This window comes from Oncorhynchus mykiss, chromosome 3 (genome assembly GCF_057628025.1).
Source record: "Oncorhynchus mykiss isolate SJ-2025 chromosome 3, ASM5762802v1, whole genome shotgun sequence".
Lineage (NCBI taxonomy): Eukaryota > Metazoa > Chordata > Actinopteri > Salmoniformes > Salmonidae > Oncorhynchus > Oncorhynchus mykiss.
Window position 1 is genome coordinate 9307490 of NC_143024.1, and position 19973 is coordinate 9327462.

General features: G+C 49.2%; 1 protein-coding gene across 3 annotated transcripts in view; it reads right to left on the reverse strand.

The window, feature by feature from the left end:
* Positions 1-19973, reverse strand: part of LOC149984311 (transcription initiation factor TFIID subunit 2-like) — a 48316-nt gene that overhangs the window by 19082 nt on the left and 9261 nt on the right. For 2 of the 3 annotated variants that reach the window (XM_090230661.1, XM_090230662.1), the window contains exons 9-17: positions 18447-18546; positions 16600-16685; positions 15263-15398; positions 9015-9169; positions 7984-8098; positions 7676-7785; positions 5666-5731; positions 1371-1472; positions 106-256 (exon numbers count right to left, since the gene is read on the reverse strand). In XM_090230661.1, coding sequence (XP_090086787.1) covers positions 106-256; positions 1371-1472; positions 5666-5731; positions 7676-7785; positions 7984-8098; positions 9015-9169; positions 15263-15398; positions 16600-16685; positions 18447-18546 — 1021 coding nt within the window. Of the gene's footprint in view, positions 1-65; positions 257-1370; positions 1473-5665; positions 5732-7675; positions 7786-7983; positions 8099-9014; positions 9170-15262; positions 15399-16599; positions 16686-18446; positions 18547-19973 lie in introns of all 3 variants that reach the window. The other variant, XR_016494946.1, reaches the window with a different exon arrangement.

Below are 19973 nucleotides of genomic sequence, written 5' to 3' on the forward strand. Positions count from 1 at the left end.
ACTAAAACCCCACCGTGGTTAATGGAGGGATAAAGATGGATGGACGGGTGAAGCGGACCTCTTACCTTGGCGAGGCAGAAGCAGGCGCCCTGGCGGACCTCTTACCTTGGCGAGGCAGAAGCAGGCGCCCTGGCGGACCTTGTAGAAACACTGGTCCTGTTCCAGGATGTCAGTGAGGGCCAGACGGGAGGCCGGCGTGGGGAACTTCTCCAGGGCTAAAATAGACTCCTCCTGGGCCACGACGTCACGCTCGTACCTGAGGAAGATACTTCTGAACCATGAAGAATACTACCAGGACAAACAAACACACCTTGTCTCGTTCGCATTGAACTCCAAGTTGAAATGTCAGATCTATCTATATGTGCTATCATGGGTCTGTGGCGTGATCTGTAGTCATGGCTCTGTGGCGTGATCTGTAGTCACGGCTCTGTGGCGTGATCTGTAGTCGCGGCCCTGTGGCGTGATCTGTAGTCGCGGCTCTGTGGCGTGATCTGTAGTCGCGGCTCTGTGGCGTGATCTGTAGTCACGGCTCTGTTGCGTGATCTGTAGTCACGGCTCTGTGGCGTGATCTGTAGTCGCGGCTTTGTGGCGTGATCTGTAGTCGCGGCTCTGTTGCGTGATCTGTAGTCACGGCTCTGTGGCGTGATCTGTAGTCACGGCTTTGTGGCGTGATCTGTAGTCGCGGCTCTGTGGCGTGATCTGTAGTCGCGGCTTTGTGGCGTGATCTGTAGTCGCGGCTCTGTGGCGTGATCTGTAGACGCGGCTCTGTGGCGTGATCTGTAGTCGCGGCTCTGTGGCGTGATCTGTAGTCGCGGCTCTGTGGCGTGATCTGTAGTCGCGGCTCTGTGGCGTGATCTGTAGTCGCGGCTCTGTGGCGTGATCTGTAGTCGCGGCTCTGTGGCGTGATCTGTAGTCGCGGCTCTGTGGCGTGATCTGTAGTCGCGGCTCTGTGGCGTGATCTGTAGTCGCGGCTCTGTGGCGTGATCTGTAGTCGCGGCTCTGTGGCGTGATCTGTAGTCGCGGCTCTGTGGCGTGATCTGTAGTCGCGGCTCTGTGGCGTGATCTGTAGGTGCGGCTCTGTGGCGTGATCTGTAGTCGCGGCTCTGTGGCGTGATCTGTAGTCGCGGCTCTGTGGCGTGATCTGTAGTCGCGGCTCTGTGGCGTGATCTGTAGTCGCGGCTCTGTGGCGTGATCTGTAGTCGCGGCTCTGTGGCGTGATCTGCAGACGCGGCGCTGTGGCGTGATCTGTAGTCATCTTTGTCATGTTTGTAAATAAGGATAGTCTTTTTTAACTTGTGCTCAAGAATACATGAAGAAACAAATCCATGCAACGGCCAGGTCCTAAAAGTAAAAGGTGAAGAGTTCTGTACCTGAGCTGGTACTGCCACATGAAGTCTGCCTGCTCAAACTCCACCTTACGCAGGATGGACATGTCCGGATCGATCCGGATCCACAGCAAGGGAGAATCCGCACTGCGTGAGAAACAGAGTTAAGTTTTAGGTTCTTTATGGAACGGAACGAACGGAACACTTGTCTGTTAAGGAGGGTGGCTTGTCTGAATTCAACTGATTTTACTAAAACTTTTAACTGAAGTATGTTGATTATTTTAATGGCGAGATCCTTTATTCCCTCTGAGGGTAGGTCTAAACTACTGAGAGTATGGTGTAAACTACTGAGGGTAGGGCGTAAACTACTGAGGCTAGGACGTAAACTACTGAGGCTAGGACGTAAACTACTGAGGCTAGGACGTAAACTACTGGGGCTAGGACGTAAACTACTGGGGCTAGGACGTAAACTACTGGGGCTAGGACGTAAACTACTGGGGCTAGGACGTAAACTACTGGGGCTAGGACGTAAACTACTGAGGCTAGGACGTAAACTACTGAGGCTAGGACGTAAACTACTGAGGCTAGGACGTAAACTACTGAGGGTAAAACTAATCTACTGAGGGTAAGACTAATCTACTGAGACTAGGACGTAAACTACTGAGGCTAGAACGTAAACTACTGAGGCTAGAACGTAAACTACTGAGGCTAGAACGTAAACTACTGAGGGTAGGACGTAAACTACTGAGGCTAGAACGTAAACTACTGAGGGTAGGACGTAAACTACTGAGGCTAGAACGTAAACTACTGAGGGTAGGACGTAAACTACTGAGGCTAGAACGTAAACTACTGAGGGTAGGACGTAAACTACTGAGGGTAGGACATAAACTACTGAGGCTAGGACGTAAACTACTGAGGGTAGGACGTAAACTACTGAGAGTAGGAGGTAAACTACTGAGGGTAGGAGGTAAACTACTGAGGCTAGGACGTAAACTACTGAGAGTAGGAGGTAAACTACTGAGGGTAAGACTAATCTACTGAGGGTAAGACTAATCTACTGAGACTAGGACGTAAACTACTGAGAGTAGGAGGTAAACTACTGAGGGTAAAACTAATCTACTGAGGGTAAGACTAATCTACTGAGACTAGGACGTAAACTACTGAGGCTAGGACGTAAACTACTGAGGCTAGGGCGTAAACTACTGAGGCTAGGACGTAAACTACTGAGGCTAGGACGTAAACTACTGAGGCTAGGACGTAAACTACTGAGAGGAGGAGGTAAACTACTGACGCTAGGACGTAAACTACTGAGAGTAGGAGGTAAACTACTGAGGGTAAGACTAATCTACTGAGGGTAAGACTAATCTACTGAGGGTAAGACTAATCTACTGAGGGTAAGACTAATCTACTGAGACTAGGACGTAAACTACTGAGGCTAGGACGTAAACTACTGAGAGTAGGAGGTAAACTACTGAGGGTAGGAGGTAAACTACTGAGGGTCGGACTAAACTACTGAGGGTAGGGCGTAAACTACTGAGGGTAGGGCGTAAACTACTGAGGCTAGGGCGTAAACTACTGAGGCTAGGGCGTAAACTACTGAGGGTAGGACGTAAACTACTGAGGGTAGGACGTAAACTACTGAGGCTAGGACGTAAACTACTGAGGCTAGGACGTAAACTACTGAGGGTAGGACGTAAACTACTGAGGCTAGGACGTAAACTACTGAGGGTAGGACGTAAACTACTGAGGCTAGGACGTAAACTACTGAGGCTAGGACGTAAACTACTGAGGCTAGGACGTAAACTACTGAGGCTAGGACGTAAACTACTGAGGCTAGGACGTAAACTACTGAGGCTAGGACGTAAACTACTGAGTATCAGTGCTGCTCTCCCTAGTCCTGTAGTATCAGTGCTTCTCTCCCTAGTCCTGCAGTATCAGTGCTGCTCTCCCTAGTCCTGCAGTATCAGTGCTGCTCTCCCTAGTCCTGTAGTATCAGTGCTGCTCTCCCTAGTCCTGTAGTATCAGTGCTGCTCTCCCTAGTCCTGTAGTATCAGTGCTGCTCTCCCTAGTCCTGCAGTATCAGTGCTGCTCTCCCTAGTCCTGTAGTATCAGTGCTGCTCTCCCTAGTCCTGTAGTATCAGTGCTGCTCTCCCTAGTCCTGTAGTATCAGTGCTTCTCTCCCTAGTCCTGTAGTATCAGTGCTGCTCTCCCTAGTCCTGTAGTATCAGTGCTGCTCTCCCTAGTCCTGTAGTATCAGTGCTGCTCTCCCTAGTCCTGTAGTATCAGTGCTGCTCTCCCTAGTCCTGTAGTATCAGTGCTGCTCTCCCTAGTCCTGTAGTATCAGTGCTTCTCTCCCTAGTCCTGCAGTATCAGTGCTGCTCTCCCTAGTCCTGTAGTATCAGTGCTGCTCTCCCTAGTCCTGTAGTATCAGTGCTGCTCTCCCTAGTCCTGTAGTATCAGTGCTTCTCTCCCTAGTCCTGTAGTATCAGTGCTGCTCTCCCTAACTCTGTAGTATCAGTGCTGCTCTCCCTAGTCCTGTAGTATCAGTGCTGCTCTCCCTAGTCCTGTAGTATCAGTGCTGCTCTCCCTAGTCCTGTAGTATCAGTGCTTCTCTCCCTAGTCCTGTAGTATCAGTGCTGCTCTCCCTAGTCCTGTAGTATCAGTGCTTCTCTCCCTAGTCCTGTAGTATCAGTGCTGCTCTCCCTAGTCCTGTAGTATCAGTGCTGCTCTCCCTAGCTCTGTACTATCAGTGCTGCTCTCCCTAGCTCTGTACTATCAGTGCTGCTCTCCCTAGTCCTGTAGTATCAGTGCTTCTCTCCCTAGTCCTGTAGTATCAGTGCTTCTCTCCCTAGTCCTGTAGTATCAGTGCTGCTCTCCCTAGTCCTGTAGTATCAGTGCTTCTCTCCCTAGTCCTGTAGTATCAGTGCTGCTCTCCCTAGCTCTGTACTATCAGTGCTGCTCTCCCTAGCTCTCTAGTATAAGTGCTACTCTCCCTAGTCCTGTAGTATCAGTGCTGCTCTCCCCAGTCCTGTAGTATCAGTGCTGCTTTCCCTAGTCCTGTAGTGAGGTGAGAGAGAGAGAGCAGTATACAGTCTTACTCCATAGCAGACAGGAGAGAGAGAGAGAGCAGTATACAGTCTTACTCCATAGCAGACAGGAGAGAGAGGGAGCAGTATACAGTCTTACTCCATAGCAGACAGGAGAGAGAGAGGGAGCAGTATACAGTCTTACTCCATAGCAGACAGGAGAGAGAGGGAGCAGTATACAGTCTTACTCCATAGCAGACAGGTGAGAGGGAGCAGTATACAGTCTTACTCCATAGCAGACAGGTGAGAGGGAGCAGTATACAGTCTTACTCCATAGCAGACAGGAGAGAGAGAGAGAGAGCAGTATACAGTCTTACTCCATAGCAGACAGGAGAGAGAGAGAGAGAGCAGTATACAGTCTTACTCCATAGCAGACAGGAGAGAGAGAGGGAGCAGTATACAGTCTTACTCCATAGCAGACAGGAGAGAGAGAGGGAGCAGTATACAGTCTTACTCCATAGCAGACAGGAGAGAGAGAGCAGTATACAGTCTTACTCCATAGCAGACAGGTGAGAGAGAGAGAGCAGTATACAGTCTTACTCCATAGCAGACAGGAGAGAGAGAGGGAGCAGTATACAGTCTTACTCCATAGCAGACAGGAGAGAGAGAGCAGTATACAGTCTTACTCCATAGCAGACAGGAGAGAGAGGGAGCAGTATACAGTCTTACTCCATAGCAGACAGGAGAGAGAGAGGGAGCAGTATACAGTCTTACTCCATAGCAGACAGGTGAGAGAGAGGGAGCAGTATACAGTCTTACTCCATAGCAGACAGGAGAGAGAGGGAGCAGTATACAGTCTTACTCCATAGCAGACAGGTGAGAGGGAGCAGTATACAGTCTTACTCCATAGCAGACAGGAGAGAGAGAGGGAGCAGTATACAGTCTTACTCCATAGCAGACAGGTGAGAGAGAGAGGGAGCAGTATACAGTCTTACTCCATAGCAGACAGGTGAGAGAGAGGGAGCAGTATACAGTCTTACTCCATAGCAGACAGGAGAGAGAGGGAGCAGTATACAGTCTTACTCCATAGCAGACAGGAGAGAGAGAGGGAGCAGTATACAGTCTTACTCCATAGCAGACAGGTGAGAGAGAGAGGGAGCAGTATACAGTCTTATTCCATAGCAGACAGGTGAGAGAGAGAGGGAGCAGTATACAGTCTTACTCCATAGCAGACAGGTGAGAGAGAGAGGGAGCAGTATACAGTCTTACTCCATAGCAGACAGGTGAGAGAGAGGGAGCAGTATACAGTCTTACTCCATAGCAGACAGGTCCATGTCAACCTCCTCCCCGTTCATCAAAGGGATCTTCTTCTTCTTGTTTCTGGAGCAGGAAGAAAATACAAACTCTAAGGAGGCGGAGATAAACTGAGGGACACTTGGTCCTCCAAACTACAGCATTACATTAGGCTTGGTCCTCCAAACTACAGCATTACATTAGACTTGGTCCTCCAAACTACAGCTAAGATGGCATTACATTAGACTTGATCCTCCAAACTACAGCTAAGATGGCATTACATTAGACTTGGTCCTCCAAACTACAGCTAAGACGGCATTGCATTAGGCTTGATCCTCCAAACTACAGCTAAGACGGCATTGCATTAGGCTTGGTCCTCCAAACTACAGCATTACATTAGGCTTGGTCCTCCAAACTACAGCTAAGATGGCATTACATTAGGCTTGGTCCTCCAAACTACAGCTAAGATGGCATTACATTAGGCTTGGTCCTCCAAACTACAGCTAAGATGGCATTACATTAGGCTTCATCCTCCAAACTACAGCTAAGATGACATTACATTAGACTTGGTCCTCCAAACTACAGCTAAGATGGCATTACATTAGGCTTGGTCCTCCAAACTACAGCTAAGATGGCATTACATTAGGCTTCATCCTCCAAACTACAGCATTACATTAGGCTTGGTCCTCCAAACTACAGCTAAGATGGCATTACATTAGGCTTCATCCTCCAAACTACAGCATTACATTAGGCTTGGTCCTCCAAACTACAGCTAAGATGGCATTACATTAGGCTTCATCCTCCAAACTACAGCATTACATTAGGCTTGGTCCTCCAAACTACAGCTAAGATGGCATTACATTAGGCTTCATCCTCCAAACTACAGCATTACATTAGACTTGGTCCTCCAAACTACAGCTAAGATGGCATTACATTAGGCTTCATCCTCCAAACTACAGCATTACATTAGACTTGGTCCTCCAAACTACAGCTAAGATGGCATTACATTAGGCTTGGTCCTCCAAACTACAGCATTACATTAGGCTTGGTCCTCCAAACTACAGCTAAGATGGCATTACATTAGGCTTGGTCCTCCAAACTACAGCTAAGATGGCATTACATTAGGCTTGGTCCTCCAAACTACAGCTAAGATGGCATTACATTAGGCTTCATCCTCCAAACTACAGCTAAGATGACATTACATTAGACTTGGTCCTCCAAACTACAGCTAAGATGGCATTACATTAGGCTTCATCCTCCAAACTACAGCATTACATTAGGCTTGGTCCTCCAAACTACAGCTAAGATGGCATTACATTAGGCTTCATCCTCCAAACTACAGCATTACATTAGGCTTGGTCCTCCAAACTACAGCTAAGATGGCATTACATTAGGCTTCATCCTCCAAACTACAGCATTACATTAGGCTTGGTCCTCCAAACTACAGCTAAGATGGCATTACATTAGGCTTCATCCTCCAAACTACAGCATTACATTAGGCTTGGTCCTCCAAACTACAGCTAAGATGGCATTACATTAGGCTTGATCCTCCAAACTACAGCATTACATTAGACTTGATCCTCCAAACTACAGCTAAGATGACATTACATTAGACTTGGTCCTCCAAACTACAGCTAAGATAGCATTACATTAGGCTTGGTCCTCCAAACTACAGCTAAGATGGCATTGCATTAGACTTGATCCTCCAAACTACAGCTAAGATGGCATTACATTAGGCTTGATCCTCCAAACTACAGCTAAGATGGCATTACATTAGGCTTGGTCCTCCAAACTACAGCTAAGACGGCATTACATTAGGCTTGATCCTCCAAACTACAGCTAAGACGGCATTGCATTAGGCTTGGTCCTCCAAACTACAGCTAAGATGGCATTACATTAGGCTTGATCCTCCAAACTACAGCTAAGACAGCATTACATTAGGCTTGATCCTCCAAACTACAGCTAAGATGGCATTGCATTAGGCTTATTGAAATGTGTTAGTAATAACAGAAACAAGATGCTTGAGTTTACCGTCTGCTCTTGGAGTGGCAGGGGATGTCGTGTTTCAGGCTGTTCTCTTCTATCTGTAGCGTGTGGTTGAAGGACCCATCCAGCTCCTGGACTGTCACCTTGATGGGTCCCTACAGAACGAAGACAGTGATTCACCTTACTACTAAATCTCAGACTTGGGTCAAACACAACAAAATGTCAAATACTTGCGGTAGTTTGATTTAGCTTTGCTGGTACAATGGAACCAATCGAATAGTCCCAAAAGTGCTAACTAAGGCCCATCCCGCACACCAGTAAAGTTAAACCAACTCAGTTCAAAGAGGACCGACCACATATTTCTGTGTTCCAGAGGAGGTGTAGTCCTGTCGAATCTCCAGTTCTAGAACGTTCCGTTTCCTGTTGAAGGCAAAACTGCCAAAGAACTTCACCACCGCACTCTGGTCTCTGTGGGCTTGAATTAAGGCTAATATCTAAACTGAAACAATTACAGCACTGATCCCAATCAGGGGTACAATGGTAGTTCAACGTAATAACTAGAGCGATCGGGCGTGAATCATTCAATTACTGCAGTGTAATAACCACAGGAATGGTTTTGGAAAATGTTGGTGCTATGGTATATTTCCAGTTGTATAGTGGATATTAAATCATTCAAAGTCTTGATATTACATACAGACTATAAACAGACAAGACCTTTCTGCTGACTGGTGATATGTACAATACATTTCCATGTCAGTTGACAACTCTGGACATTACAGTGAACTTATAAGACACAAAATCAGTCATCTGAAAATGCAAAATGCATATATATGGTCCTTCTGTTGAAGGATTAAATTATTACACTGCTTAAAGGGGCTTTATAAACAGGCCTGTCGGTCCTTAGTGTTCTAACCAGGCCAGTCGGTCCTTAGTGTTCTAACCAGGCCAGTCGGTTCTTAGTGTTCTAACCAGGCCAGTCAGTTCTTAGTGTTCTAACCAGGCCAGTCGGTTCTTAGTGTTCTAACCAGGCCAGTCAGTTCTTAGTGTTCTAACCAGGCCAGTCAGTTCTTAGTGTTCTAACCAGGCCCGTCGGTTCTTAGTGTTCTAACCAGGCCAGTCAGTTCTTAGTGTTCTAACCAGGCCCGTCAGTTCTTAGTGTTCTAACCAGGCCAGTCGGTCCTTAGTGTTCTAACCAGGCCCGTCAGTTCTTAGTGTTCTAACCAGGCCAGTCTCTCCAGTGTTCTGCTAAGCAGGCTGAGGGAGCTGAAAGGATACACCCACTGCTTGATGAGGGGTCCTATGTCCTAACCATTAATCTGCTATTACAGTGTTATAGTCACGTTACCTCTCCCTCCAGTGTTCTGATTGACAGGTTAAAGGATACACCCACTGCTTGATGAGGGGTCCTATGTCCTTCCCCGACACGTTGGAGATGGACTTGAGGAAGCTGTGGGTGGATACCAGCATCTGACTCCACATGTGTGACTGGTACTTCTGCGAGGACGCTGTACTAGCCAGGCTTAGTAACTTGTTGAACACCTAGCAGATCGGAAACAGAATAATCTAGTTCATGTATCTGACTCCACATGTGTCTGGTACTTCTGGGAGGACGCTGTACTGGCCAGACTCAGGAGCTGAACAGGGGAAGAGTCAATGTAGTGCTGGGATCTGATGGAGTGCTGGGATCCGATGGAGTGTTGGGGTCTGATGGAGTGTTGGGGTCCGATGGAGTGCTGGGGTCCGATGGAGTGCTGGGGTCCGATGGAGTGCTGGGGTCCGATGGAGTGCTGGGGTCCGATGGAGTGCTGGGGTCCGATGGAGTGCTGGGGTCCGATGGAGTGTTGGGGTCCGATGGAGTGTTGGGGTCCGATGGAGTGTTGGGGTCCGATGGAGTGTTGGGGTCTGATGGAGTGTTGGGGTCTGATGGAGTGCTGGAGTCTGATGGAGTGCTGGAGTCTGATGAAGTGCTGGGGTCTGATGGAGTGCTGGAGTCTGATGGAGTGCTGGGGTCTGATGGAGTGCTGGGGTCTGATGGAGTGCTGGGGTCTGATGGAGTGCTGGGATCTGATGGATGCTGGAATATGATGGAGTGCTGGGATCTGATGGAGTGCTGGGATCTGATGGAGTGCTGGGATCTGATGGAGTGCTGGGATCTGATGGAGTGCTGGGGTCTGATGGAGTGCTGGGATATGATGGAGTGCTGGGATATGATGGAGTGCTGGGATATGATGGAGTGCTGGGATATGATGGAGTGCTGGGATATGATGGAGTGCTGGGATATGATGGAGTGCTGGGATATGATGGAGTGCTGGGATATGATGGAGTGCTGGGATATGATGGAGTGCTGGGATCCGATGGAGTGATGGAGTGCTGGGATCTGATGGAGTGCTGGGATCTGATGGAGTGCTGGGGTCTGATGGAGTGCTGGGGTCTGATGGAGTGCTGGGGTCTGATGGAGTGCTGGGGTCTGATGGAGTGCTGGGGTCTGATGGAGTGCTGGGGTCTGATGGAGTGCTGGGATATGATGGAGTGCTGGGATATGATGGAGTGCTGGGATATGATGGAGTGCTGGGATATGATGGAGTGCTGGGATATGATGGAGTGCTGGGATATGATGGAGTGCTGGGATCTGATGGAGTGCTGGGATCTGATGGAGTGCTGGGATCTGATGGAGTGCTGGGGTCTGATGGAGTGCTGGGGTCTGATGGAGTGCTGGGATATGATGGAGTGCTGGGATATGATGGAGTGCTGGGATATGATGGAGTGCTGGGATATGATGGAGTGCTGGGATATGATGGAGTGCTGGGATATGATGGAGTGCTGGGATATGATGGAGTGCTGGGATATGATGGAGTGCTGGGATATGATGGAGTGCTGGGATATGATGGAGTGCTGGGATATGATGGAGTGCTGGGATATGATGGAGTGCTGGAATATGATGGAGTGCTGGGATCTGATGGAGTGCTGGGATATGATGGAGTGCTGGGATATGATGGAGTGCTGGGATCTGATGGAGTGCTGGGGTCTGATGGAGTGCTGGGGTCTGATGGAGTGCTGGGGTCTGATGGAGTGCTGGGGTCTGATGGAGTGCTGGGGTCTGATGGAGTGCTGGAATATGATGGAGTGCTGGAATATGATGGAGTGCTGGGGTCTGATGGAGTGCTGGGATATGATGGAGTGCTGGGATATGATGGAGTGCTGGGATATGATGGAGTGCTGGGATATGATGGAGTGCTGGGATATGATGGAGTGCTGGGATATGATGGAGTGCTGGGATATGATGGAGTGCTGGGATATGATGGAGTGCTGGAATATGATGGAGTGCTGGGATCTGATGGAGTGCTCGGATATGATGGAGTGCTGGGATCTGATGGAGTGCTGACATCTGATGGAGTGCTGGGGTCTGATGGAGTGCTGGGGTCTGATGGAGTGCTGGGGTCTGATGGAGTGCTGGGGTCTGATGGAGTGCTGGAATATGATGGAGTGCTGGAATATGATGGAGTGCTGGGGTCTGATGGAGTGCTGGGATATGATGGAGTGCTGGGATATGATGGAGTGCTGGGATATGATGGAGTGCTGGGATATGATGGAGTGCTGGGATCTGATGGAGAGCTGGGATATGATGGAGTGCTGGAATATGATGGAGTGCTGGAATATGATGGAGTGCTGGGATATGATGGAGTGCTGGGATCTGATGGAGTGCTGGGATATGATGGAGTGCTGGGATATGATGGAGTGCTGGAATATGATGGAGTGCTGGAATATGATGGAGTGCTGGGATATGATGGAGTGCCAGCATCTGATGGAGTGCCAGCATATGATGGAGTGCTGGGATCTGATGGAGTGCTGGGATATGATGGAGTGCTGGGATATGATGGAGTGCTGGGATATGATGGAGTGCTGGGATATGATGGAGTGCTGGGATATGATGGAGTGCTGGGATATGATGGAGTGCTGGGATATGATGGAGTGCTGGGATATGATGGAGTGCTGGGATATGATGGAGTGCTGGGATATGATGGAGTGCTGGGATATGATGGAGTGCTGGGATATGATGGAGTGCTGGGATATGATGGAGTGCTGGGATATGATGGAGTGCTGGAATATGATGGAGTGCTGGGATCTGATGGAGTGCTGGGATATGATGGAGTGCTGGGATCTGATGGAGTGCTGGGGTCTGATGGAGTGCTGGGGTCTGATGGAGTGCTGGGGTCTGATGGAGTGCTGGGGTCTGATGGAGTGCTGGGGTCTGATGGAGTGCTGGAATATGATGGAGTGCTGGAATATGATGGAGTGCTGGGGTCTGATGGAGTGCTGGGATATGATGGAGTGCTGGGATATGATGGAGTGCTGGGATATGATGGAGTGCCAGCATCTGATGGAGTGCCAGCATATGATGGAGTGCTGGGATCTGATGGAGTGCTGGGATATGATGGAGTGCTGGGATATGATGGAGTGCTGGGATATGATGGAGTGCTGGGATATGATGGAGTGCTGGGATATGATGGAGTGCTGGGATATGATGGAGTGCTGGGATATGATGGAGTGCTGGGATATGATGGAGTGCTGGGATATGATGGAGTGCTGGGATATGATGGAGTGCTGGGATATGATGGAGTGCTGGGATATGATGGAGTGCTGGGATATGATGGAGTGCTGGGATATGATGGAGTGCTGGGATATGATGGAGTGCTGGGATATGATGGAGTGCTGGAATATGATGGAGTGCTGGGATCTGATGGAGTGCTGGGATATGATGGAGTGCTGGGATATGATGGAGTGCTGGGATATGATGGAGTGCTGGGATATGATGGAGTGCTGGGATATGATGGAGTGCTGGGATATGATGGAGTGCTGGAATATGATGGAGTGCTGGAATATGATGGAGTGCTGGGATCTGATGGAGTGCTGGGATATGATGGAGTGCTGGGATCTGATGGAGTGCTGGGGTCTGATGGAGTGCTGGGGTCTGATGGAGTGCTGGGGTCTGATGGAGTGCTGGGGTCTGATGGAGTGCTGGGGTCTGATGGAGTGCTGGAATATGATGGAGTGCTGGAATATGATGGAGTGCTGGGATATGATGGAGTGCTGGGATATGATGGAGTGCTGGGATATGATGGAGTGCTGGGATATGATGGAGTGCTGGGATATGATGGAGTGCTGGGATATGATGGAGTGCTGGGATATGATGGAGTGCTGGGATATGATGGAGTGCTGGGATATGATGGAGTGCTGGGATATGATGGAGTGCTGGGATATGATGGAGTGCTGGGATATGATGGAGTGCTGGGATATGATGGAGTGCTGGGATATGATGGAGTGCTGGAATATGATGGAGTGCTGGAATATGATGGAGTGCTGGAATATGATGGAGTGCTGGAATATGATGGAGTGCTGGGGTCTGATGGAGTGCTGGGATATGATGGAGTGCTGGGATATGATGGAGTGCTGGGATATGATGGAGTGCTGGGATATGATGGAGTGCTGGGATATGATGGAGTGCTGGGATATGATGGAGTGCTGGGATATGATGGAGTGCTGGGATATGATGGAGTGCTGGGATATGATGGAGTGCTGGGATATGATGGAGTGCTGGGATATGATGGAGTGCTGGGATATGATGGAGTGCTGGGATATGATGGAGTGCTGGGGTCTGATGGAGTGCTGGGGTCTGATGGAGTGCTGGGGTCTGATGGAGTGCTGGGGTCTGATGGAGTGCTGGGGTCTGATGGAGTGCTGGGGTCTGATGGAGTGCTGGGGTCTGATGGAGTGCTGGGGTCTGATGGAGTGCTGGGGTCTGATGGGAGTGCTGGAATATGATGGAGTGCTGGAATATGATGGAGTGCTGGAATATGATGGAGTGCTGGGGTCTGATGGAGTGCTGGGATATGATGGAGTGCTGGGATATGATGGAGTGCTGGGATATGATGGAGTGCTGGAATATGATGGAGTGCTGGGATCTGATGGAGAGCTGGGATATGATGGAGTGCTAGAATATGATGGAGTGCTGGAATATGATGGAGTGCTGGGATATGATGGAGTGCTGGGATCTGATGGAGTGCTGGGATATGATGGAGTGCTGGGATATGATGGAGTGCTGGAATATGATGGAGTGCTGGAATATGATGGAGTGCTGGGATATGATGGAGTGCCAGCATCTGATGGAGTGCCAGCATATGATGGAGTGCTGGGATCTGATGGAGTGCTGGGATCTGATGGAGTGCTGGGGTCTGATGGAGTGCTGGGATATGATAGAGTGCTGGGATATGATGGAGTGCTGGGATATGATGGAGTGCTGGGATATGATGGAGTGCTGGGATATGATGGAGTGCTGGGATATGATGGAGTGCTGGGATATGATGGAGTGCTGGGATATGATGGAGTGCTGGGATATGATGGAGTGCTGGGATATGATGGAGTGCTGGGATATGATGGAGTGCTGGGATCCGATGGAGTGATGGAGTGCTGGGATCTGATGGAGTGCTGGGATCTGATGGAGTGCTGGGGTCTGATGGAGTGCTGGGGTCTGATGGAGTGCTGGGGTCTGATGGAGTGCTGGGGTCTGATGGAGTGCTGGGGTCTGATGGAGTGCTGGGGTCTGATGGAGTGCTGGGGTCTGATGGAGTGCTGGGGTCTGATGGAGTGCTGGGGTCTGATGGAGTGCTGGGATATGATGGAGTGCTGGGATATGATGGAGTGCTGGGATATGATGGAGTGCTGGGATATGATGGAGTGCTGGGATATGATGGAGTGCTGGGATCTGATGGAGTGCTGGGATCTGATGGAGTGCTGGGATCTGATGGAGTGCTGGGATCTGATGGAGTGCTGGGATCTGATGGAGTGCTGGGATCTGATGGAGTGCTGGGATATGATGGAGTGCTGGAATATGATGGAGTGCTGGAATATGATGGAGTGCTGGAATATGATGGAGTGCTGGGATCTGATGGAGTGCTGGGATCTGATGGAGTGCTGGGATATCATGGAGTGCTGGGATCTGATGGAGTGCTGGGATCTGATGGAGTGCTGGGATCTGATGGAGTGCTGGGATCTGATGGAGTGCTGGGATATCATGGAGTGCTGGGATCTGATGGAGTGCTGGGATATGATGGAGTGCTGGGATCTGATGGAGTGCTGGGATCTGATGGAGTGCTGGGATCTGATGGAGTGCTGGGATATGATGGAGTGCTGGGATATGATGGAGTGCTGGGATATGATGGAGTGCTGGGATATGATGGAGTGCTGGGATATGATGGAGTGCTGGGATATGATGGAGTGCTGGGATATGATGGAGTGCTGGGATATGATGGAGTGCTGGGATATGATGGAGTGCTGGGATCTGATGGAGAGCTGGGATCTGATGGAGTGCTGGGATCTGATGGAGAGCTGGGATCTGATGGAGAGCTGGGATCCGAGGATTTGAGGATTGAAAATGCTTTCCTCCATGAAAGTAGTAGTTGAACTGGAATGACCCAGACTCTGCATTGTAGTGTAGTATTAATAAACTCCAGTGTTGAATCCCTGTAGGTATTAGTGTTTAAACAACTAGACTTCACGTGTGGCCAGATGTTTACCAGAACCAGCCTGCATACTAGATGATGGATGGATTATTAAATTGATTATAAGATCGCTCACCTGCAGCATGAACTCCATGCTGATCCTGTTCTCAATGAGCCTCATGACCAGGTGGGCTTTACACTGGAACATCTTATAGTACTTCCAGGACAGGGTGTGAGGGTGCTTGATGGAGAAGTGGAGGTGAGGGGTAGGGCTAAGAGAGGGAGAGAGAGAGAGAGAGACGAGAGGGAGGGAGGGGGGAGAGAGTAAGGGATGAGGAGAAAGAGAGATGAGAGGGGGGAGAGAGGGAGAGTAGGGAGGAAGAGAGAGGAGAGAGAGAGGAGAGAGGGAGAGAGGAGGGGGGAGAGAGTGAGGGATGAGGAGAAAGAGAGATGGGAAGGGAGGGAGAAAGAGAGAGATGAGAGGGAGAGAGTGAGGGACGAGGAGAGAGAGATGAGAGGGGGGGGAGAAAGAGAGAGAGGAAGATTAAAATCAGAAAATAAAATCTACTTCTCAACAACAACTCATTCCATCTTCCCTCCTTCTCCTCAGCTTGTAAACTGTAGCAACTTTAAGATAAACTACAACGTGAAGTTACTAGCCAAGTCATTGACAGGCGGTACACAGACAGGCGTACGTGTTGGCATAACGTGTCGATAGCTCTCCAAGCCCACTCAAGGAGCGAGAGAAAGAGGTCTGATTTATGACAAACACTTGAGAGTGTGCCAGCGGTTTATTGGGCTGGAATGAATAAACTCCACTCTTCACTTGTTGTTTTACTCTCCGGCAGCGTTGGGAGATGGAAATCTTTACATCGGCATATGCGTTTTTTAATTAAAACCTAGAACACCACTTCTCTGTGAGAGATACAGGTTTATAGACCAACACCCTCAACAGCAGTAGCAACAGGAATGTCTAACCTGTCATTTACTCGCTACTAGGTGGTTTTCGACTGGTAGAACAGACAACACATTCATCAGCCTCATTGGAGCCACAAATCAAAGTGTGTTGACACTGAAAGTAAGAGGTGATTTAAGCAATAAGGCACGAGGGGGTGTGGTATACGGCCAATATACCACGGCTAAGGGCTGCTCTTGACCACAACGCATCGCGGAGAGCCTGGACACAGCCGTGGTATATTGGTCATATACCACAAACCACCGAGGTGCCTTATTGCTATTATAAACTGGACAGCAACGTAATTAGAGCAGGAAAAATACACGTTTTGGCAAACCCGTGGGATACGGGTCAGCCAATCAGCATTCAGGGGTCGAACCACCCAGTTTAAAAAACAGATTCATCAGCCTCATTGGAGCCACGTATCAAAGTGTGTTGACACTGAAAGTAGGTGGTTCTCATGCAATACATGAGCCATGTTAAATGACCATTCGGAACCAACAGGGAGCTGCTCTCACTTGTCCTTGTCTTTGCCTCCGCCGAAGGTCGGGTGTAAGAGAACTCCTCCCATCTTCAGCTCGTACTCCACCATCTTGTCCAGTTCCTGAGAGAAAAATCACACTTCATATAGTCAGTCATGTGTTCATTTAGCAGAATGGGACCAGCATAACCAATATAGTTGTGTGTTTATTTAGCAGTATATTAATGTGTTGATTTAGCAGTGGGACCAGCATAACCAGACATAGACATGTGTTCATTTAGCAGAGTGGGACCAGCATAACCAGTATAGTTGTGTGTTTATTTAGCAGAGTGGGACCAGCATAACCAATATAGTTGTGTGTTTATTTAGCAGAATGTGACCAGCATAACCAATATAGCCATGTGTTCATTTAGCAGTGGGACCAGCATAACCAATATAGTTGTGTGTTTATTTAGCAGAGTGGGACCAGCATAACCAATATAGTTGTGTGTTTATTTAGCAGAATGTGACCAGCATAACCAATATAGCCATGTGTTCATTTAGCAGTGGGACCAGCATAACCAATATAGTTGTGTGTTCATTTAGCAGTGGGACCAGCATAACCAATATAGTTGTGTGTTCATTTAGCAGTGGGACCAGCATAACCAATATAGTTGTGTGTTTATTTAGCAGTGGGACCAGCATAACCAATATAGTTGTGTGTTCATTTAGCAGTGGGACCAGCATAACCAATATAGCCATGTGTTCATTTAGCAGTGGGACCAGCATAACCAATATAGTTGTGTGTTTATTTAGCAGTGGGACCAGCATAACCAGTATATTTTCTATTTAACGAGGCAAGTCAGTTAAGAACAAATTCTTATTTACAATGACAGCCTAACACGGCCAAACCCTAACGATGCTGGGCCAATTGTGCGCCGCCCTGTGGGACTCCCAATCACAGCTGGATGTGATACAGCCTGGATTCGAACCAGGGACTGCAGTGACGCCTCTTGCACTGAGATGCAGTGTCTCTAAATCCAGTGGAGGTACTGGTTCCACTCCCTACCTCTTTGACCCAGTGGAGGTACTGGTTCCACCACCTACCTCTTTGATCCAATGGCGGTACTGCTTCCACCCCCTACCTCTTTGATCCAATGGCAGTACTGGTTCCACCCCCTACCTCTTTGATCCAAAGGCGGTACTGGTTCCACTCCCTACCTCTTTGATCCAAAGGCAGTACTGGTTCCACCCCCTACCTCTTTGATCCAAAGGCAGTACTGGTTCCACCCCCTACCTCTTTGATCCAATGGCAGTACTGGTTCCACCCCCTACCTCTTTGATCCAAAGGCGGTACTGGTTCCACTCCCTACCTCTTTGATCCAATGGCAGTACTGGTTCCACCCCCTACCTCTTTGATCCAAAGGCGGTACTGCTTCCACCCCCTACCTCTTTGATCGAATGGCAGTACTGGTTCCACTCCCTACCTCTTTGATCCAATGGCGGTACTGGTTCCACTCCCTACCTCTCTGATCCAATGGCAGTACTGGTTCCACTCCCTACCTCTCTGATCCAGTGGAGGTACTGGTTCCACTCCCTACCTCTCTGATCCAGTGGAGGTACTGGTTCCACTCCCTACCTCTCTGACCCAGTGGAGGTACTGGTTCCACTCCCTACCTCTTTGATCCAATGGCGGTACTGGTTCCACTCCCTACCTCTTTGACCCAGTGGAGGTACTGGTTCCACCCCCTAACTCTTTGATCCAAAGGCGGTACTGGTTCCACCCCCTACCTCTTTGACCCAGTGGAGGTACTGGTTCCACCCCCTACCTCTTTGACCCAGTGGAGGTACTGGTTCCACCCCCTACCTCTTTGACCCAGTGGAGGTACTGGTTCCACCCCCTACCTCTTTGATCCAGTGGCGGTACTGGTTCACTCCAAAGGTCTTCTTCAGATACAGACCATAGATGTAGCCAGAGATCCCCTTCAGCACCCACTCATCAGCCCTACAGAACACAGACCAGACAACAGGTAAGGCGATCGGGCCAGACGACACACAATGACTTCATTTTAACCCGTTTGGCAGGCCTTTACTAACTTACCTTTTATTGCACACATGCACGCGCGCACGCACGCACACGCACACACACACACACGCACGTACAGACACACACGCACGTACAGACACACACGCACGTACAGACACACACACGCACGTACAGACACACACACGCACGTACAGACACACACACGCACGTACAGACACACACACGCACGTACAGACACACACACGCACGTACAGACACACACACGCACACACACGCACACACACACACACACACGCACACACACACACACACACGCACACACAGAGAGAGAAACAATATACTTTATTCAACCATGGTGGTTTTTAACTCAGACTAATTTAATGAATACTGGCCGTAGCTTCACGTAATGAGATGAAATCATGTGAAAATCTGTAACACACAGAAAGTGCTAAACCTCTCTTTACAAGCTGGATACGAGCGCAGTTTCAGAAAACAAGCTGACTTCAATTACAGGCTTGAAAAGAAATGAAACCACAAGATGAATTGCAAGCAGGTTGACGGGTATTTCGTATCAAAAAAGAGAAAGGCCTGTTCGACTCCTCCGAGGTCTTACACAACTGGGGCTTTTTTCTACAAGAAAAATAAATAAGACTAAGTGGAGCTTCCACATCTGACTTAGTTTCAACCACTTAATAAGACAGGGGGTCCATTGTTTGCAGTGATCCTTTGAAGACGTCGTGAAACCTCAGCCTCCCCAACTGACAGCAGCAGCACTTTTGCCAAGAGCCCCCCCCCAGCTGTAGACACGTTGCCAAACACATACACAGATTCATCATACTGAGACACTCTCAGCTATGCCAAAGCTTTGCTCAATTTATGCCTGGTACTAAATACGATGATGAAATATAATTTCAATAATCTCTCTGTACTTGACTTCTAGAAATCTGGATAAGAACCCACAGTTACCACGCTGTTCTTAGGAAACAAATCCAAATAACACCGATGAGCTCCTAGGTTACCGACGAGCTCCTAGGTTACCGACGAGCTCCTAGGCCACGACGAGCTCCAAGGCCACAGACGAGCTCCTAGGTTACCGACGAGCTCCTAGGTTACCGACGAGCTCCTAGGCCACCGAAGAGCTCCTAGGCCACCGACGAGCTCCTAGGCCACCGACGAGCTCCTAGGTTACCCTCCTAGGTTACCCTCCTAGGTCACCGACGAGCTCCTAGGTCACCGACGAGCTCCTAGGTCACCGACGAGCTCCTAGGTCACCGACGAGCTCCTAGGTCACAGACGAGCTCCTAGGTCACAGACGAGCTCCTAGGTCACCGACGAGCTCCTAGGTTAGCGACGAGCTCCTAGGTCACCGACGAGCTCCTAGGTCA